Raw genomic sequence first — 21108 nt, 5'->3', positions numbered from 1 at the left:
ATTACAGTAAAAAATAAATGGAAAAATGGCCTAATTTTAATTTGTTTATGAGCATAAGTATGCATATATGGGTGTCAAGGACAAAAAATATAAATCACGGCTACAGGCATAACATCAAAAATAGAGGTTAGTAACGGTATTAAAACACCTGCTGGTCTCCCGGATAATCGAAGCTCATCGAAGCTTATAGTGCACAAATTTACAAATTTTGTTACCAGAGACATAACCTAACATTCCCAACATTACAGAAGTCAGTTGTGTTAATGCATATGCTGTGCCGGCAGAAACGCATAGTTATTAACAGCAAGCAAATATATTTTCATTGCGTGTAAAAGCATACTAACAAGAAAAAAACAACCGAAATGTATCGTACCAGATTCATGTTATATTATTTTAATTTTAAATTCTTTTTTCCTTTTGAAAAATGAGGCTGATAAATTTCAAAATAACTTTATTTAGTTTTCTCTTTAATCGAATTATTGCAATTCAACACTAAAAGTTTTTGCTGTTAATAAAAGTATACAAAAAATTAAAATCTTACATTTGACCCAATATTGATTCTATGTTGGGTTAAAGACTTTGAATTTTAAAGTATTGATATTGGTATTATAAACTAAGAAATAAGTATTTCTTAGTAGTATCGTAGTATTTTCATTCTTTCGTAATACGGTCACACTTTACTTAGCTGTGTTTTGCCGAGTTTTCGTGTTGATGTATTAACATACTAAGTACATAAAATAGTATCAAGCAGTTTTTAACAATGCCTTTACTTGAAACGGATACCTCCAACGATCAGTTCAACAATGATCAATCTAAGCCAATGTCTGGGCCCATCATTGGCATTATTTATCCGCCGCCGGAAGTTAGAAGCATCCTTTTACAAAAAAACACTTTAAATACATATTATTATTTATATCTGAAGGTTTTCTTTATGCTCAGTAAACTATATTTAACTAATTAGATATTGTTGACAAGACCGCTAGCTTTGTGGCGCGTAACGGTCCGGAGTTTGAGGCTCGCATCCGGCAAAACGAGCTGGGTAACCCGAAATTTAACTTTTTAAATGGAGGCGATCCGTATCATGCTTATTACAGGCATAAGGTCAACGAGTTTCGTGAAGGAAACGGCTAGTATTATTCCTTGGGTTTATATCGACTTGTATAAGTAATTTATCCCTTATTTTAACAGATGCCAGCAACGCGGCAGTAAGTGGTATTAAGCAGTTGTCAGTGACGAGTGCGGCGCAGCAGAGGCAGCAGGAGCTATTAAAACAGGTAGTGGAACAACAGTTTGTACCAAAAGAGCCGCCTGCGGAATTCGAATTCATTGCTGATCCACCTTCTATTTCTGCGTTAGACTTGTGAGTTAGAAAATGATTCCTAGAAAATGATTCCTATAATGTTTGAGATTTTCTTTTTTAGAGACATAGTGAAGTTAACCGCTCAATTTGTGGCCCGAAATGGACGTCAGTTTCTTACGAATCTGATGAGCAGAGAGCAACGAAACTTTCAATTTGATTTTCTACGACCGCAGCACTCACTATTTCAGTACTTTACCAAGCTTTTAGAACAGTACACTAAAGTACTCATTCCTCCAAAAGATCTACTGGGCAAGCTGCGTACCGAAAGCGCACCCGGGCGCGCTAGTATGCTTCTAGTGCTGGATCAGGTAAAATATCGTGCCAATTGGCAACGACACCAGGAGGCGCAGCGTCGCCGCGAAGAAGAAAAGATAGAACGCGAGCGTGTAGCCTATGCGCAAATCGACTGGCATGATTTTGTCGTGGTAGAAACGGTTGACTATCAGCCGTTTGAAAGCGGCAACTTTCCACCACCGACTAACCCCGATGAAGTCGGTGCTCGTGTGTTAATGGAAGAGCGTTTAATGGAGGAAGAGGGCGACATTGAAATGCAAATCGAGTCTGACGAAGAGGTAGACTCTCCAATGGTTGGTCACATGGATGGTGGTGTCAAACTCTCACAAATGGAGAATCGCGTAGGAATTCAAATGAAGAACGCAACGGCTTATGGGCAGCCAGCAAACGCAAAACGCGACAACACACAGGTTCAGGACATGGACGAGGCCTCAAGTGATGAAGACACGCCAACTACAAAAATGCAGCCAACTGTCGCGCCCATGCTACCCCCCACACACGACAAGGTTGTGGTTAAAAAATACGATCCAAAGGCGGTCCAACCGAAGCCGGTGCCAGTGGCAACAGATGAATACCTTATATCGCCAATCACAGGCGAAAAAATCCCAGCCTCTAAAGTGTCGGAGCATATGCGCATTGGATTACTTGATCCACGCTGGGTGGAGCAGCGTGACAAGCACACAGTAGAGAAGATCAATCAAGACAATGTATTCGCAGCAGGAACGGCTATCGAGGCCAGCTTAAAGCAGTTGGCAGAGCGCCGCACAGATATTTTTGGTGTGGGTGATGAAGAAACTGTTATTGGAAAAAAGCTTGGGGAAGAAGAGACCAAAAAGGATGATCGCGTCACCTGGGACGGTCACACATCCAGTGTAGAAGCGGCCACGCGAGCAGCTCGTGCTAATATTACGCTCGAAGACCAAATACATCAAATTCACAAAGTGAAAGGTCTGCTGCACGATGAAGAAAAAGAGAAAATTGGACCCAAGCCTGTGGGTAACAAAGCGACGCTTTCCGCGCCTCCGCAGCCATTATCTTCGAAGAACCAACACAACAGCCACACAAATAGCCAGGCACTGCATCATCAAGGTGGTGGTGTCACTCATCACCACGCTCAGCACCATCATCACCAATCGCATCAGCAGCCGCCGTCGCTTCATCAACACCAGCAGCAGTCGCAACACAGCATGTCGCAGTCCAATCCAGTAATGATGATGCAGAGACCACCCATGATACGTATGTTACATACTTGAATTGTAATTTACATCTAATCGAATCGGATCTGTTTTAGCAACCCCTTATGGTGCTGGCTCTGGTGGCTACATGGGCATGCCATCTGGAAGCGGCCCACAGCAGATTTCTCCTGCGCCGCCAGTTGAGTTAATGCCTATTGAGGATGAGCCGCCTACTAAGAAAATGCGTTCTGAAGATAACTTGGTGCCCGAAGCAGAATTCATAGCTCTTCATAAGGTTGGTTATGACTTATGGATATATATTATATATATCTCTATATATAAAACTGTTTGTCCTGACTGACTGACTGACTGTCTGACTGACTGACTGACTGACTGATTGGTGATCAACGAACAGCCCAAACCGTAAGAGCTAGGAAGCTGAAATTTTCACTGTAGCTACCTTATGTGATGTAGGTGCACGTTAAGACGGGGTTTCGGGAAATTCCACTCGCAAGTGTGGAAAAATCGCGAAAAACGTTTGTATGTAACTTTTTTGTTTACCATCCGATCGGCCCCAAACTTATTTTCAAAGATCTTTGTTCAAATTCATTTGAGGGGTGTTTCGCACTTTTCGGAAAACCCATTCCTCCTTGGTGGAAATGGAGGTCAAAGATTTGGTGGGTGACGTTTCGCGCTCAAATTCATTTCCAGTGATCTATATGAAAAATCATTTGAGACGTGTTTCTCACTTTTCGCAGAATTCAAACTTCTTCGGGGGGAATGCGATTTAAAGATTTTTTTGGGGGCGTTTTAAGTTGTGTCCGATTTGCTTCAAAATTATTTTTAAAGCTCTTCAAAAGAACTTAATAAGTACGTATTTCAGCTATTTGGAAAATTCCACCCGCAACAGTGGTAAATTGGCGGAAAAAGGTTGTATGAAAGTTTTTTGTTTACCATCCGATCGGCCCCAAATTCATGTTTAAATATCTATCTTCAAATTTATTTAAGGGGTGTTTCACACTTTTTGAAAAATCCATTCCTCCTTGGTGGAAATGGAGGTCAAAGATTTGGTGGGTGACGTTTCGCACTCAAATTCATTTGCAGAGGTCTATAAGAAAAATCATTTGAGACGTGTTTCACACTTTTCGCAGAATCCAAACTTTTTCTGGTGGAATGCGATTCAAAGCTTTTTTGTGCAAAGTTTTAAATTGTGTCCGATTTGCTTCAAACCTATTTTCAAAGCTCTACATAAGAATGTAATGAATGCGTCTTTCAGCGATTTGGGAAATTCCACTCGCAACAGTGGTAAATTGGCTGAAAACGTTTGTATGAAAGTTATTTGTTTACCGTCCGATCAGTTTCAAAATCATTTCAAATTTTTTTGAGAACATTGATTTTATAACATACGTGCCACGGGCAAGGCCGGGTTATACCCGCTAGTAAATTATATATTAGCCTGATATTTATTTTAGATGCTTTATTATATGTATTCATCCATGGTAATAGGATTATGAAATGTAAATATTTATGATAATACCGGTAGTTAAACGGGTAGGGTTGATTAATTTGGCACGTCAGTGTGTTTATATTTATGTGTATAGTTTATTAGGTTCAGAGCGTGACACATTTTATTATAAAATTTATTGCAGGCATCCCAGGAATATTATAATGCGTGTTTACCCATTAAAAATGGGCAAAAAAGTATGTGCAAATGTATGTAACAGGTAAAAGGAAGCATTTGCGGCCCCATAAGTACCAGTTGATCTGTCCGTCTATGGAGAGCTCGAAAACTACAAAAGTTAAACTTGAAATTTTAAATATGTATTCTTCTGTAGCATATGTAAAACAAGTTTATCTTTTGTCGATGTGGTTTTTAAGCCATAGCCCAAAAAGGATGAGCGAGAAAGGCCAAATTAGGTATATAGACTCTCGTAGAGTATGCACAGATTTCATAAAAATCGTGTGTACAGAAGTAGGGTAACTTCTAGTCGGACATTCTCGACTACAGAAAACTTACTTGTTTCAATAAAAATGTTCTGAAAATATTAAAATTTTTTGCAGAGCCCTGTAACGATACAGGTGCAGGTACCAAACACCGAGAAATCGGAATGGAAGCTAAATGGTCAGATGATTGCCGTTACCCTGGCGCTAACCGACCCTATTGCAAACCTTAAGGCCAAATTGCAGGACGAAACAGGCATGCCACCTGCAAAACAAAAAATATTCTATGAGGTAAACAGTGCTTGTTTTCGGCTTTCACAATATACTTCGATTTATTTCGCTATTTTTTTCAGGGTATGTTCTTTAAGGATAGCAATACCATGGCCTTCTACAACCTATTAAGTGGTACTACGGTACACCTTCAAGTAAAGGAGCGCGGCGGTCGCAAGAAGTAAGGAAGGGAAGAAATAAGGAGCTAGTTCCTTTTAATAAAATCCATTTGAAACATGTAAAAGTTTATTTTTGTGAATGCTTTTGCAATCAATCAATATAAAAATGGTTAATCACAGAATAATTTTGTTAATTGCACTTTAGTCGTATATATCTTTATATAAAATTTGGAGTATGGAATGTGGTTTCCAAAGTGCATAGGTGATATTTAATATTTAAATCGTGGAGCGCGGACTTACAAAAGATGACTACCACGGATTATACAATGGCTCATTGAGCCAATTGACTTTCGAGAACGCTCGCCATATCCCTGTATCGTTGCAACATAGGCGTGTATACGGTCTCACTATCTTTATTCGGCTCGCAAACTAGCTTAAGGTGATTTGGCGTCTTGCTGAGGATGTAGTCGCGATAGCTGTTAACGGGTTCCCTCTGCTCATTCTTATTAAGATAGAAAGCATAGGCTGCTCGATATGCGGCACCAAGAAGCGCTGCCTCACTCTCATTCTGTAACAAAGCAACGCATATAAGGAACACACTTAAAAAAGGTCTGTCAGTAAACGGAAGAGTTATCACTCACTTGTTTGTAGACTGGTGCATTGAAAACATCAGCAATAACTTGAAGAATGGATTGGTTGACTGAGGCACCACCGGTAGCAAGGATTTTAGTCTGGTTCCCAAAGTGGAAGCCCATGTCCTCCGCAATAGCACGATGATGTAGCATTTGACCCTCGACCAATGCACGGATTTCAATTTGAGGCGAGCTAAATCTATTAGACAAGATACAAGAGGTTATAGGGGACACAAATGTTTCTTATCTTACACTCACTTAAGTACACCCTTTACGGCGTCATTAGAACTCCGATGGATGTCCTTGTTCCACCGAAGCGTTCCTTTCGCCTTGGGTATGATTTCCATTTCGTTAAAGTGCAGAGCCATGTTGCCAAAATTACCCCGTGGTGTAGAATCCAGCAACTCATTGAACTTCTCCCAGCTGCCGTCAGCCTCTGATTTGTTCATCGCTTCGCGAACCATTGACCCGTTTCTGAAACTAAATTACAAAAGTAGGAGATCTGAAAAGAATGTCAAGCTGGTTTCGATATATTCTAAAAAAAAAAAACTAAACACAAAATGTATCCACTCAAACATAGGGCAAATGCACTTTTTGTTAAATTATTGTATATATATATACTTACCACAAAAGACCCATATATTCATGCGATTCCGTTGGATGGCATAGCACATGTCCCTCTTCTAGATTAGGCGGTTCTTCCAGGCTCATCATCAGCGTGTCGCTGGTACCTAGGGATATACTCAGCCAATTTTTGTCGACAAGCATTCCTGCCAGAGCAGAAGGATTATCGCCCGTGCAGGCAACGATTTTGCATGTAGGTGGAAAGCAAAAGCGCTGCACAAAGTACTCGCTTACATTTCCCAGGATAGAAAATCCACTCACTGCTTCACCCAAGCGATCCTCCAGATCGGGCGCACAAGCATTAAGGCATGTTTTTGACCACGTTTTGTGCCGAATGTCCAACAAGTTCATGCCTGAGCCATCGGCGTAGTCAATTGCCGCTACTTTCCCAAGGAACAGCGAAGCCAGAAAGCTGCTAACCAACGAGATTCTCTGCGCGTCCTCGTATGCGTGTGTACGTTGCTGGTAAATTTTACGTATTTGTGGCCCCGTGAAGCGCGCATAACACTTGGAACCAGTCATCTGAACCATTTCAGTCTGCCCACCAATGGCCGTTTCCATTTCGAAACACTGCTTCAAGGTTGATGCGTCCATCCAGATAGGCGTTCTGTTTACTACAAACGCTGAATCGTCGATTTGCGCATGCAGAAACTTTTCGGCATCCAGAGTCTGTAGAGCCGCAATGCCGTGCTTCGACCAGTACAGGGAGCCATGCTGCTGGGCAGAGCCACTAATGGCAACAACAGTGCTCAGATCAACCTCCTGTATTACCAATCGATCCAGAACAATGTCCATAGCCTTTACCCACATAACAGGCTGAACAAAGTACCTAATAAAGTCTCTTAAATTAGATGAACGAACTTGAAATCCCATTAAAACTACTTGACTTACTCGAACTTATTGGGGCCCGGGTTGGCGCCCCCTGTGGTTCGAAACTCTGGTAAATCACTGTCGAATTTTACCTCTGCCGAGGCAATAACTTTCAGTTCGGCATTAAGGAGAATGGCCTTAAGCTGAAAAAATCAATTTGTCAGTAGCAGTCAGGATCAACCATCGTTAGAAGACGGCCTAAAGGGTAGCTAGCTGTCAATGCTTTCGTCTGGCTATCCCAGCACATTTTTATAACGTCGTTTTTGCAAATAAAAATTGAAAAATTATAAACTCTTAAAAGTTCGCTAACATTTTATTTCGTATACCTTATCTCAAAAATAAGTCATGATTAGAGAGAATCATTGCCGAACGGCCCTACGCCCTATGCTACATTTTTGCTTAAAATACTACGCCGAATTTGTCGGTTAAAATACATACAACGCTTAAACAAAGGTATGTATATCTGTTGTCCTTTTAAGCTAGTAGCAAAGGCTATTGAAAGGAACTTAACAGTTTGCCGAGGCATCTTGAAGATTATACACATATAAAAGTCATATAAAAGTCAAGCTCGAGGGTACGAGATGAGCGATAAGCAAATTCTAAATATATATGCATATTAATAAAAATTGGTTTCTGATTAGAAGTGTTAGTAATTTTAGCAGTTGAACAAGCATTTGACCTTTTACAATAACATTTTTTAGGTCCGATCCGTGTGCCGCGTAAGCAAGTGGATCTGAGGTGAAGTCTTCAAAGGCAAACAAACTGTACAGGAGCAAAACTATAAACTTGAATATGCATTTTTTACCTTTTGCGTGCTCAAATCGAAGCCCAAAAATGTTTGTTGTGAGTCCTGTTCCTGTTGAGGCATTGTGTTTATATTGCGTTGATCCGCTTTTGAAATATTTATTTTATAATCGTTTTCTAAGAACAGGTAGCTTGTCTTAACTCCAAACCGTCCAAATCGTCCACTTGTGAGCACCCTGGGTTTGTTAATAAACTACCATTGATGCTTTGGAAGGAACACACACCCAAATGATTTAATCTTGGCATCACAGGTGTAAGCATTTATTATTTTTTGTCGGGTTGTAGGGATGCACGATGTACATCGATATTATACGTATTCGATATATCGAACTATCCAATATCAACTCTTACAATCGATATATTGCATTCGAACACTAACCAAATAACATATAGACCGGACAAACCCTAGTTTCGATGGTGACATTCGATATTTCTGCGGCTGGTCCAAACTCGCCTTCGTTTTTGTTCGGGTTCGAGACATGCCCGCATGCTCTCAGAGCAAGAGAGTAAGAATACATATGGCCTGTGTCGGGGAACGGCAACGCTGTCTTTTTACTCGCTCACTCTACAAGAAACTGCTGTTGCTTACTCTCATCCATATGATTTGTGCGATAGAACGGCATCGCTGTTTTTTATCTCGCTCCCACTACAGGAAACTGCTTTGGCTTACTCTCAATGCTCTTTCAATTTGTTTGTGTGTGTATGTGTCCGCACAAGCAAAAATGCCCACAAATTCAATTTTTCTCAAAAGTCGGTGGCATATCTTCCCTTTTGACGGGACGAGTAATATGAAATAATGAAAGGGTTTGCCCCGTCGATGCGAAATTCTTTCATTTTAGCTCGTTCTTCTTCGAAAGGGTACCTAAGCGTTGGCATGTGTGCATTTAAAAGTTTTTGGACTTGCTATTCACGCATACTGGCGTATTTTGTATATGAATAGAAGCATTTATGCGCTTGTGTGCCTGTTGGTCCCTGCCTGCCTGTCCGATGCAAATTTGGCAATATTTTTGGACTTCTGAATTTCGAGCTATACACACTCACACAGAGACACAAATGTGTGTGAATGGGGAGATCATGGGCGCAAAATTTAAAAATATCATTATTGGCACGCGTCTGACGCGCGTCCTTCTTTTTATGATTTAGGGCTTGAATTGATGAATGAATGTTGACCCCTTATTACCTGCAGCAGCCCGTTGGGCCGAAAGGGTCAACTTTTGGCAAACACCTGCACCTGCATAGGTAGGTCAAGAGACTGATCACTTAACTAATTTTAGGAAATTTGTGTAAAAAATAAACTTTAAAATATTCAAATATACCAAATACAAAAAAGGAAAATTATTTGTTAATAGTATTAATAATTTTATTGTCTTAAATTATTTAGCTTTTTCATATATGAATTTGATCTCCATGTTATAATAATAATAATAATAATAATTAATAGTGGTATGGTGCAGCTATGAATAGCTGATGAAAAGTGTTATTATATTATTTTGTAAATCAGCTATCATTTGCATTCAATTTCCGATTTTCTGTCTTGTTACACAAAAATATAGGATCTCATATCTTATTATCTTCTTAGCTTTACAGAAAAATAAAACTAAAAAAATCACACTCAAATAGAAATATCATAAACGTCAGCCAGTTACAGTTATCGACAAAACATCGTATAAGCATATCGATAAAATACCAGCAAGAACATTGTGTACACAGTAACATTATTGCCTATCGATATTTCTCTAACTCGTCTATTATCTTACAAATTGACAATTAATAAATTACAATAGTTAAAAGTAAAATGTCGCTCAACTACGAAGAAATGAGTTGGTCAGGTAAACGCTTACATTCGAAAAACTTACTTTTAGTTGAATAAAAATGCTTAACTCACCTGCTAGATCTGAATAGATTTGTAAACTTTGTTAGTACTTATTGATGAAAAAAAATTTGTATTACGTGGAATACATTTTCAGATGTGCGAGATCAGTTTAGAAAATGGCGTGAGGAGTCTGGACGACACAGTGAGGAGGTGGTACAATTGTGGGTAGCCGTGCTCGAGGACAAGGTCCATAAAACAGGCAATGAAAGACACTTGATACTTGAGCAAGTCATTGTTGCTGCTTTGGATACCGCACGTTTCGACATTGCTACAAAGTGCACAAAGCAGCTCAGTGCCGAGTTTCCTGGTAGCTTGCGAGTAATGAAGTTTAAAGCAATGCGATTGGAAGCGCTTGAACAATACGATTCCGCCAACGAAGTTTTGGATGGTATAATTGAGAAGGATGAGACAAATGCGGCGCCGCGCAAAAGGAAAATAGCTATAATGAAGGCACGGGGGCTGCGCTTGGATGCCATAAAGGAACTAAACGCATATCTGAAAAAGTTGTGAAATATATATTATATTTAAGTGAGTGCTAATTGTAAAATTTATGTTGCTAGATTCATGTCAGATCAGGAAGCATGGCAGGAGCTCTGCAACTTGTACTTAAGTGAGGGTGAGTACGGTAAGGCCGCCTTTTGTATGGAAGAAGTACTGCTACACAACCCCCACAGTCACCTGATACATCAGCGACTTGCTGACATCCGCTACACTATGGTAAGTGTGCATCGTCATATTGAGGCTCTTAACCCTTTATCTAAAACTATATACCTTTAGAGTGGAGTAGAAAATATAGAAATAGCACGCACGTATTACTCGCAGGCTATCAAGCTGAATCCTCACAATTTGCGAGCACTTTACGGTTTGTTTTTGTGCTGCAGCTTTTTGGCTAATTCGAAAGCTGTAAGCTTCAAGCGTAAGGAGTCTCAAAAATTGGCACAATGGGCACTGGAACAGGCTTTGGACCACACCGCCAAGCGTTCATCGATAAATAACAATGACAAATGGATAACATCCTTGGATTCTGCATTTGGTACTCTCGAGATCAAGTCAAATTGACCTGCAGTTTCTGCTGATATAGTTAGCATAGATGCAATACCCAACAAATCGTAAACTTTTCCAAATATGCTTTAAAATGTAACTATAATTTTTAAAGCAGTAACCACCCTACCATACACACATATAATACGTGCTCATGAATTTTAATATAAGTGAAATTCGAGCTGAATCAAAAGTTGTAGTTCAGCCAACCGTCTATATTTCATTTTATAGTTTTGTTATTTTTTTTTGCCATCAGCTCGATCAACTTGTAAGCGTAGAGTGCATTAATAAAGCTAGGGAAATTGATATGAAACTGGTAATTTAAAATTCATTGTTGTCAACCTCATTACTTGATGAATATCACATATTGCCGTACCAACCAAAAATTTCATCAAACGTATAATAAATATAATATAATATAAAGTATTCTTGATCAGTATTTATGGCAGTATTTATGTCGGAATCGGCCGGATCAGATCTGTACATCATAAAAAATTGAAATTACCAAGTTTGGTATTTATTAGTTCTACTTTGTAAACCCAGCAATAACGAGCTTAACTATTTTCCCAACATATACTATTTCTAACAAATCGACCTACTTTATTATATGTGTACATGGGAATTTAATTTAATTTTAATTTCGCAAGCTTGTCTTGCTCTTATATTCTAAAAACATTATTTTTTACCTAACACTCGGTTAAAAGACAGTACGGTAGTGGGGACCTTGGAACCTGTATATATATATATATATATATACATTTTTTTTTTCTGAGTTCACGATAGTCGGACATTAATATCGCTACAAGAGTAGTAGTAGTAGTATTCTTCATGGGAATGTCAGCATAAAATTTTTTGGTGTTAAATTTATACGTTCTTCTTTAAAAAATAACGAAATAAAATATTCTTGGTGTCAAATTAGTGGCCAATATGAGACCTGGCTGTTTCACATGCAAATTCCTTAAGCTTATTTCAAGCAAACCGGCAATATTAAATAAAACCACAAATCGAATGAGCACAACAACACGAGTCAAGTAGCAAAGAGAAGACTTACTTGCAAGTATAGTCGTTTTTAAATATAAACAATATATTGTGTTACTTGTTCTGACCTCAGTTGAAACTTTGTTTTTGTCCGTGTGCATTTGTGCATTTGTGTGCTTGTGATCACTGATGTAGTGGACACATCTTCCCTTTTCAAATAATTTTTATACTTTTGCAAGTTTAGCATGTTTGCTTTGGTATAAGACAATAGGTCTAGACAAAAAAAAAAACAGTATGGCTCGAATTTAACTTATATACGCTTGGGTCAGTAGGTGTTCGTACCGGTGAAATCGAATGTATAAATCTCGTTTGCCATTTCGAAGGGATTTGTGCAAGGCTCTATTGGGCGTCTCAATCAAATAATTTTCAAGTTCTCACGTAGTCTAATTTTTTAAATTAACTGAAAAGATGTAGCTAATTATGGTTTTTATGGAAATCAAATCAAACAGAAGTATTATTTTCAAGTGTTTTGTTGTATTTTTCGCAATGCAATTTAAATCCATTACAATAAGCAAAGCTTAGTATGTACATATTAATACATATGCATATAAATAGATTATAAATGTCTGTAGGTGTAATCGGGTGCAGTGGAATGCCAGCTTGGACATCGCAAAGGCCTGTAAGCGGCACTGATAATCATATTTTACCCAGCCGAACTATAAATAACAGCTTAAGACGCTATCTTACTGGCACTACATCTACACGACTCGTTCGCCAGGGTAATATTTTCTATAGATTTTAGTTTGAAGAGAAGCAATATTTTCAATAGATTTTAGTTTGAAGAGGAGCCACCTCCGCTTTGCGCTTTTTTTACTGGCTTAAGGCGGAAAAATTCCTTAAAGCTGATCGTGGGAGACGTGACCTTTCTGCCTCTACATGGCTTTTCAGATGTACTGGTGGATTCGTGCCCCTGCCCTATCATAGAGGCACACGAAGACGAAGCTTCGGCCTTTCGATTTTGGTTGACGTGGTCCATGTTGCGATCTGCATTATTGAACGTATACCGTGACACACCGTCCAGGAACTTCAGATTAGGAAGCACTTGAAATATGTATTCGCGGGCATGTGCTACGGGCATCTCGGAGCCCTGGTTTTTGAACACAGTCTGGATTCCAGGATTCCCCATGCAGGAAAGTTGTTCTAATGAGGTACATTGACGCTCTATGCGATGAATCCAGTCGGTTATATTGCAGATATCGCAGTTGTTTATCCTTCAGTATAAACACAGAAATAGTCACATGGCACACAAGTACTTCGGCTAACTGATATTTCATCCTTACCACAAAATTTTCAGGTTGGGCAAGTAGGGGAATGTGTTGACATCTAAATTGCTATTGCGGTCCAAAATAAGCGTATGTAGTTCTTCAAAAAAAGAAAGAAATTTTAGATTCTGAAAGTTGTTGTGGCTGAGATCGAGGAATTTGGTCTGCGCAGCAAACTTGTCTGCCAGTCTTCGTGGAATGGTACATAAATTTTCGTAGGCCAGTGAGATTCTATTGTCCTCCTCGAGCACGATGTCCGTAAAAGTCTCTTCGCTGCCGCAGCTGCTGTTCGACATAAGTCCACTGAACGAGCATGGATTGGGAGTGATCATCTTCTCCCCTGTAGTAGACGAAATGTACACGTCGTTAAAGTCGTTGCTTAGCGGAGGGCATGGATACAGCGACTCCAGCGACTGAATGTTAGCACACGTCTTAAGCACCTCTTGTAAACGACAGTTGTTGCTGTGTAAGGCATAACGATCTAAATATATAACTTCCACTTTAAACCATAGCAGGTAATAGATAAATACCTAGAAAGATCTTCTGAGTGCGAACGGCCAGACGTTGATTCTTCAGACATGCCTGCACCAACTCATTACTAGACAATTTAATCTTAATTGTAAATAGCGTTTGTTTTCGTCAGTTTGGGTTCGTTGGGCTCAGGTCCAGTGCTTTCAGCAGACTGAAAAAAATAATCACACAACACTCGCCACCCAGTGACAAGAACAGAGCAAGTGACAAAAGCGAAGATTTTGAGTCTTTAAGACTCAGAATATATGTATGTATGAAAGTACATATGTATTTATGCGCACACAATTACACATGCACATGAAGCAACTACATATGTATGTTTGTACATGTACATACATACATGTATGCATATCTCGACGCATACAATCTCACATCGTAAAGCATCCACACAAGCGTGTTTACACAACACAATAGGAGAACGTACTGCTTAATAGCCAGGGTTTCGTCTTTGTTTATACTCTACTTGTACTAGCTGGGGCATTGGACCTAATGACTGCACATTGACTCTGTGTTATCTGAATCGTAGGTTTTCTACCTAGCTACGATATAAATTAACGGTAAATAATAATGCACAGCTAGAATACGCACTCTTCTCAGGCCTGAAGTAAAATAAAATGCATATCAGCTCCCAAATATCTGAGCGCATATTGCATATTTTTGACAAAGATTATCAGTAATCTATCAAATTTGGTGGCTTTAAGGCTGCGTGAAATCCGAGGGTAGGTGTCTCTAGTGGGTTTAAATGTACAGATGAACGTACGGAGACAGCTAGAAGAAGTTCCACAAATTCATATTTTCTTTCTAAATTTATAAACAGATTATAATAAGGAGCGCGCTTCTTAAATACATTCTAATACATAGGATGATAAATATTCAGCTTTTTGTTTTTTGTTATGAGTATTTTTACGAGCACCCACACTACATATAAGCTTATAAACAAGCATATAAACAACCGAACCTATGCTATAACCATATTTAATAACAATAAAAATGGGCGCATGTTTAGTACGTCGAAAATGAAATACCCTTGAATACATGTTTTCTAAGCCGGTAACATTTCCACCTCCAATCTTTGCATTCGTACAATCCCCCGCCACATATTCACTAAGTTCTTTGCTTTGAAAATAAGTTAGTAGTCGATCGGTCGAACCTGGAAGCTTCGTCAATAAAACTATTTATTAAACTTGTGGGTAGAATTTCCCAAAACCGTGTCTTAGCGTCTATTACATGTAGTAACATTTTCAGTAAACCGTTTGTATTTAATAACATGACATATGCAGCAAACCTTTGCTGTTAATATTAAGCTACAGCCTAATGATAGTTAACGTGTGGTCGATAAGTTTGCCGAACGTTCCAAGCATTAGGTGTGTTGCAGTATAGATATGAGTTTCGTTGGTCAGTTACACAGTGCTGACCCTACAGGCTTCCCCCAAAGAGTAGATGTCTAACTCCACACAAGATCGGAGTTGGAAGGCATTTGACATTGTGTGGTGCTAAGCGAAGGAGCTTACAATGTGAAGCAAGCATGCTTAAACATATCCGTGTGTATGTGTCTCATTGTGTACATAGATAGCTATAATCATGTAATGCAATATAACGAAATCTTAGATATTTCCAGGATACCATCAAATCGGCCAATCTCTGAAAATTTTAACGGAAGCAGATCAAGTTTGTTTTAAATTGGTGATAACTAGATCCGTTTTCCCAATCCTGTTTTGTGATCATATTTCAAAGGATTTTAAAGATACTCTCCAATTTTCTCAAATTTTTCCAATTTTTTTGCCGTCTATCCCTCCTGCTCAATCAAATTAATAATTAATGGAATTGCAACCATATCCACAATTTTAAAGGCGCTTTATTTTTTCGAATATTGTCTATTATGTGTATGTAGCACTAAGCTTTACTGCAGGAAAAGTGCTCAAGATCGGTTAGAAACACAGAATTTATTGAAGAAAACATGTGGTCATATTGCTAAAATCAAGCGGCTATTAGCGGTAAGTATGCATGTGCTCACATTCATATTCGTACTTTTTCGGACTTTATTCAAAAAAAGGGCAATTGTTATTCTGATACTACAACAATTCTCTTTTATTTCGTTAGGTAATTGTTGGCGATAGGGAATAAAGACTTATAGTTCAATTTTTATACTCTAAACAGGGTATATTGTATTTGTGCAAATGTATGTAACAGGCAGAAGGAAGCATCTCCGACCCCATAAAGTATATATATTATTGATCAGCATTAATAGCCGAGTCGATCTAGGCATGTCCGTCTGTCCGTCCGTCCGTCCGTCCGTATGTATGAACGCAAGGATCTCAGAACCTATAAGAGCTAGAGACTTGAAATTTTAGCTGTAGGTCCTCCTAGTCCCCGCGCAGATCGAGTTTGTTTCCGATATTCGATAACTTGTCCCGTTTCCAAGTAATCGATATAAATCAATATCCTGTTTTTGCGCAATTTTTGTAAATAATAAGGGGTTGAGTCACCAAACTTGACATGTAGCTTCTAGAATAATATATGTATATATATATGAAGTATCTTTCATTTTATAGCTATCCCCACCTACCCGCTACCACCACGAAGCTATAACTTGTATTGTCTACCTAATTAAGCCACAATTTATATGCAATTGTCATTTTGAGAATACACAACAATTTTATAGTATAATAAGATATACTACTGAAAATTTCATCAGGATCGGTTAAGAAACACGAAAGAAAATGTGTTTTGGCCTGCAAACACGTGCAGCAGCAAATTCCAAGAATTTCTGTATACATGTACACACACACATTCAAGCGCGTCTTCTTTGAATTCTATCAACATCATTGCAATTGCGATTGCATTGTTTTCTGTGCTTCTATTTTAAATTCGCATTTTTCTCATTAAGACTTAATTATTGGTGTGGCTATTGAGTAGAGGCGGCGGACAGTAGCGCGGTCAGTTACGAGCTCGAACCCTGCCGGGGGGACTTTTTTTTTTGTTTTGGCTGGTGTGGCTGTTGCGTAGAGGCGGCAGCAGGTAATGCGGTCAGTTGCGAGTTCAAATCCTGCCAAGGGAACTTTTTTTTTTAAATTTATTTTTATTACTACTAAAGCAAACGAGCTGCATTTGGTGTACATAAGAATAAGAGGGTTCAGGGTATTCCCCAGTCGGGAGCTCCCGACTAGAACCTCTTACTTGTTTATTTTTTACTAATGCTGGATTTATCCCTTTTACCCATTTTGATAATTATAATAATGCCAAAGGGTGTCTTACTGGAAAACGAGCATGGAGAGAGCAAGAATTCCTTCCTTAGGGTTCCATCCTAGGTTCGTAAGGGATTTAGCAGTGGGGCTTTGGGATAATTAGGGGAACCTCGTCCGGCTCTCTCGAACTCCTCTGCTGCTTTGTTGTCGAAGATGTACTAGGACTGTCTCATTGGCGGCGGTTGGACATGTGCTCATAATTGTGTAGTGGCTTGTTGAACCATTGATCACCAGACAAGGACGGCATCCAAGACAACCAAAACAAAATTTAAATTAGCCCTACTATCTTGAACTCTCAACGTCTAAAGTTATACTTAACGTAGATATTTGAAGTGTTCATTAAGTTTTTATGACTAGCTCGGAAATTAAGTTGGAACACTATCTCTATATAAAAAATGGTTTGTCCTGATTGAGTGACTGTCTGTAAGAGCTAGATAGATTAAATTTTAACTGTGCTTACACTATGTGATGGAAGTGCATGCTAAGACGGCGTTTTGGGAAATTCCAGCCGCGAGTGTGGAAAAATCGCGAAAAATGTTTTCATGAAACTTTTTGTTTACCACACATAATCTTATATAATCTTATTTTCAAAGATCTTTGTCTAAATTCCTTTGATACATTTCACACTTTTTTAAACCCAGCACAGCGAATTAAAGATTTTTTGGGCGAAGTTTAAAGTTGAATCTTCGCCCATTAAACCATTCCGCTAATGTACCATAATTCCGGGGGAATTTCCTAAATCACTTAAAACACATTTTCACTAAGTTATTATGAAGGGCTCCAAGAGTTATCCCAAAAAATCATTAACCCGCAATTCCGATCAAAGATGGTTAGATTTTGCGGAAGTGTGAAACATATCTCAATCAATCACCCACCAAATCTTTGACCAGCATTTCCACTTCTACATAAAAAACTAATAAATACTTGATTCAAAATTGTTTGAGATGCTAACCATAAGTTTGGGAAATTGCCGGAAAATTATTGTATGAAACATTTTTGTTTACCATCGGTTACTAACTAATTCTCAAAGATCATTGTGAAAATTAATTAAGAAAATGAATTCAATTTTCTCAAAATCAAATGAAAAATGCAGGCCTCCGGTTCTATGAGCGAAACTTTTTTTTCGGCTTTGAGCTTCACACCATGGGATTAAATAGGGAGAAATATGATGATTCCAACTTTTAGTCTATAATTCAATTCATTCATTCTATTTAAATTTCCACGGGCGGGAAATGGGTGACCAAGTAGTGTCAAAAATTTGAAGCAAGACACTTGCCACGGGCAAGGCCAGGGAAAAACCCGACCCTTCAGTATCAATAGTCGAGTCGATCTAACTATGTATTTATGTACATATGTACATATGGTCGCCTAAATGCTTATTGATAACTTGTCCCGTTTCCACGCAATCGTTAAAAATCGAAGGGATGTTAACATATGTATGTATGCTCCTGAAGCGAAGTGCGTATGAACTCGTTAACTCTACGAACGGAAATATATCATTCAGAAACAAAATGTATCAAGTGAATAATAATTCAATTTATGAAGTAACAGTAAAAGTAACAGAAGATATCGTGAATTTAATTAAGAGGACTTGTCCGGGATAAGGTGTTGTTTAAGAGAGCACTAATAAAAGAGTTAAAAGGCCGCATAAGTAAAATTTTCAGGTGTCAAACTCCGCTATGATGTGTGAATCATAGCCAGTCTGACGACAAAAAAAGAGACTATTTTTAAGAATTTGGAAAAACAATGAAATTTTCCGCAACCAACGCACAGACAAACGTAAAGCGAGCGAAGCTCAAAGGAAATCAGCAAAAAATATCTGGCAAAGAGGCAACAAAAGGAGGAAAGAAATCGACGCTGATCGACTTTTTGTGGAAGCCGAAGGAGACGATTATATTTCGTGCCAGTTGGGTATCGACACGCAAAAACGAAGATTCGAAAAGAGGGGGAATTGAGACTAACGTAAACGACGCCAATTATTTCGAAGAAGAACGTTGTGGATGGAACCGTTATCATGGTAAATATGTGCATTGGAAACTACGTGCAGTGCCTTGTTTTCAAATGTCTGAATCAGTTTACGGGAGCTTTGGCTCGCAGTTCCTCATGGATGAGTGCCGTAAGTCCAAATTGGTATGATAATAACCTTGTAGACAAGGAGCTTCGAACGAGTACTCAACCTGGATTTGCGGCCAATGAGCCAGTAATAGGGCTTTATTTTGTCGTACGTCTGTTTCCTTTTCTTCAATAGGTGGTTTTTTCACGTTAACCTCCTATCGAGAGTCATACTGAGATATTTTGGTGTCGTCTCTTCTGCTGTCTTACAGCTCCGCCTAGGAAATGGGGGCTGTGGACTTGTCGTTGTTCACCATGATGTTCCATCTTCTCTGCCATTCGTTGAGTGGAGCTGGGTGTCAGAATCAGCGCACAGCAGTATTAGATCCTTACGCATCTTAACATTAGTTTTGCAATTATGTTTCCCAGGAGTAGTATCCATCAACTCCCACAATTTTTTAATAGTTGGGTCCTCCCGACTTTAGCACTTTGGTTTTTTTAGTTTATGTTTATTTTGCTTACGCAGCTGTCGATTTATTCTCTCTAATGCTCACAACGATTGGCTTACAATCAATGGTTGTTTTTATTAAAGATCGCACAGACGCATCATAAAGTAAACTGCAATTGGCGTACATGTTTGCGTATGTTAATAAGTACGACTTTGAGTATGTATGTATGTATAGGAAGAAAGAATTTTTGGTTCAGCGTATTGCTAAGCCGGAAACAAAGCTAAAAATAAAGTTTCTCAATAATGTTAAGAGCGGGGGAAGGCATAAAAAAAATAATTATTCTGAATCTGTATCTGTTATACGACAGACTGCACATAAAACTTGGTGTCCTCAGGTGTTAACCAAGATCTAAACAGAATCTAAAAATTCCTAAGTTATGATATACGAAAATCTATGTTTCAAACTTTAAGTCTCTCATATATGTATAGCTTTCAAGATCGACTTGCTGATTAACTTGCTTGTCGTCCTATTCAAGGAGATATATATATATTTATATATATAAATATATATATATATTTTATATACTTATAAATATATACATATACATATATGTATATACTAGCGGGTATAACCCGGCCTTGCCCGTGGCGCGTATGTTATAAAATTAATGTTCTCAAAAGAATTCGAAATGATTTTGAAACTGATCGGACGGTAAACAAAAAACTTTCATACAAACGTTTGCCGCCAATTTACCACTGTTGCGAGTGGAATCGCACTTTTTACCGAGGATGCTTTGATTCTGCGAAAAATGTGAAACACGTCTCAAATGATTTTTCATATAGATCCTTGAAACGTCACCCACCAAATCTTTGACCCCCATTTCCACCAATGAGGAATTCATTTTTGGAAAAGTGTCAAATGAATTTGAACAAAGATCTTTGAAATTGAGTTTAAGGACGATCGGATGGTAAAAGTTCTTCGCGATTTTTCCATACATGCGGGTAGAATTTCCCGAAACCCCGTCTTAACGAGCACCTTCATCACATAAGGTAACTACAGTGAAAATTTCAGCTTCCTAGCTCGTACGATTTGGGCGTTGATCACCAATCAGTCAGTCAATAAGTCAGTCAGTCAGGATAAACAGTTTTATATATAGTGTGCCTATGTCCTTTATAGGGTCGGAAATGCTTCCTTCTGCTTGTTACTTACATTTAAAAAATAAATTTAATTTTTTACGCAACAAATACAGCGTTTAAAAACTGTCGTTGTTATTTGCGACGTGGGTACAATTTAAGCAGAACTACTTGTACCACTGTTTATTTACATTCATATGATATATCTGATATATATACATATACATATGTATGAATATAAATATGCACAGACCTTGTTACATTCATACATTAATACATACATAAATTTTGAGCTGCGTTGCCTAGCTATCGTTAAAAGCGCCATGGAGCCGAGCCTCCAAACAGTCAGTTTCGGTCTCTCGCTCTTTTTACTTGCTCATTCGCAGCTGGCGTTG

At 38.6% G+C, this 21108-nt stretch overlaps 4 protein-coding genes across 5 annotated transcripts; 2 read left to right on the top strand and 2 right to left on the bottom strand.

Annotated features, from left to right (window-relative positions):
* Positions 1-675: 675 nt before the first annotated feature.
* On the top strand, positions 676-5344 carry Sf3a1 (splicing factor 3a subunit 1). The gene is made up of 7 exons (XM_064698328.1): positions 676-869; positions 962-1126; positions 1189-1360; positions 1422-2890; positions 2946-3124; positions 4891-5061; positions 5124-5344. The coding sequence occupies exons 1-7, from the start codon at positions 761-763 to the stop codon at positions 5223-5225; spliced, it is 2367 nt and encodes a 788-aa protein (XP_064554398.1). The 5' UTR covers positions 676-760; the 3' UTR covers positions 5226-5344.
* On the bottom strand, positions 5265-8354 carry LOC135439598 (xylulose kinase). 2 transcript variants are annotated; one of them, XM_064698329.1, is made up of 6 exons: positions 8091-8347; positions 7307-7428; positions 6417-7244; positions 6050-6271; positions 5801-5990; positions 5265-5727 (listed from the first exon to the last, which is right to left on the bottom strand). In XM_064698329.1, exons 1-6 carry the CDS (start codon positions 8151-8153, stop codon positions 5491-5493), a joined length of 1662 nt encoding a protein of 553 aa, XP_064554399.1. In that variant the 5' UTR covers positions 8154-8347; the 3' UTR covers positions 5265-5490. The 2 variants fall into 2 exon arrangements, with proteins under 2 accessions (XP_064554399.1, XP_064554400.1); XM_064698330.1 differs by lacking the exons at positions 5265-5727; positions 5801-5990 and having other exon boundaries at positions 6153-6293; positions 8091-8354.
* A 1405-nt stretch (positions 8355-9759) lies between these two features.
* On the top strand, positions 9760-13253 carry EMC2A (ER membrane protein complex subunit 2A). Its single transcript, XM_064698338.1, has 4 exons — positions 9760-9918; positions 10057-10465; positions 10523-10679; positions 10740-13253. Exons 1-4 carry the CDS (start codon positions 9885-9887, stop codon positions 11019-11021), a joined length of 882 nt encoding a protein of 293 aa, XP_064554408.1. The 5' UTR covers positions 9760-9884; the 3' UTR covers positions 11022-13253.
* LOC135439604 (uncharacterized) lies at positions 12496-13994 on the bottom strand. The gene is made up of 3 exons (XM_064698337.1): positions 13834-13994; positions 13322-13765; positions 12496-13252 (listed from the first exon to the last, which is right to left on the bottom strand). Exons 1-3 carry the CDS (start codon positions 13881-13883, stop codon positions 12814-12816), a joined length of 933 nt encoding a protein of 310 aa, XP_064554407.1. The 5' UTR covers positions 13884-13994; the 3' UTR covers positions 12496-12813.
* Positions 13995-21108: the final 7114 nt, after the last annotated feature.

The sequence above is a fragment of the Drosophila montana genome, unplaced genomic scaffold (assembly GCF_035044405.1).
Source record: "Drosophila montana isolate Dmon_TW-CO22-7 unplaced genomic scaffold, ASM3504440v1 contig_599_1, whole genome shotgun sequence".
In the NCBI taxonomy this organism is placed as follows: domain Eukaryota; kingdom Metazoa; phylum Arthropoda; class Insecta; order Diptera; family Drosophilidae; genus Drosophila; species Drosophila montana.
This window is presented reverse-complemented; position numbering and strand designations above follow the sequence as displayed.

Bases quoted from the DNA above. Each gene is read 5' to 3' on its own strand.
- Sf3a1 (XM_064698328.1), top strand. From the start codon at position 761: ATGCCTTTACTTGAAACGGATACCTCCAACGATCAGTTCAACAATGAT. The intron at 870-961 runs GCATCCTTTTAC...TTAACTAATTAG, and splicing joins TCCGCCGCCGGAAGTTAGAA to ATATTGTTGACAAGACCGCT. The intron at 2,891-2,945 runs GTATGTTACATA...GATCTGTTTTAG, and splicing joins GCAGAGACCACCCATGATAC to CAACCCCTTATGGTGCTGGC.
- LOC135439598 (XM_064698329.1), bottom strand. From the start codon at position 8,153: ATGCCTCAACAGGAACAGGACTCACAACAAACATTTTTGGGCTTCGAT. The intron at 6,272-6,416 runs GTAAGTATATAT...TTTGTAATTTAG, and splicing joins GAATATATGGGTCTTTTGTG to TTTCAGAAACGGGTCAATGG. The intron at 5,728-5,800 runs GTGAGTGATAAC...GCTTTGTTACAG, and splicing joins ATGCACCAGTCTACAAACAA to AATGAGAGTGAGGCAGCGCT.
- EMC2A (XM_064698338.1), top strand. From the start codon at position 9,885: ATGTCGCTCAACTACGAAGAAATGAGTTGGTCAG. The intron at 9,919-10,056 runs GTAAACGCTTAC...ATACATTTTCAG, and splicing joins CGAAGAAATGAGTTGGTCAG to ATGTGCGAGATCAGTTTAGA. The intron at 10,680-10,739 runs GTAAGTGTGCAT...ATATACCTTTAG, and splicing joins CTGACATCCGCTACACTATG to AGTGGAGTAGAAAATATAGA.
- LOC135439604 (XM_064698337.1), bottom strand. From the start codon at position 13,883: ATGTCTGAAGAATCAACGTCTGGCCGTTCGCACTCAGAAGATCTTTCT. The intron at 13,766-13,833 runs GTATTTATCTAT...TGCCTTACACAG, and splicing joins CACTCAGAAGATCTTTCTAG to CAACAACTGTCGTTTACAAG. The intron at 13,253-13,321 runs GTAAGGATGAAA...TTTATACTGAAG, and splicing joins CCCAACCTGAAAATTTTGTG to GATAAACAACTGCGATATCT.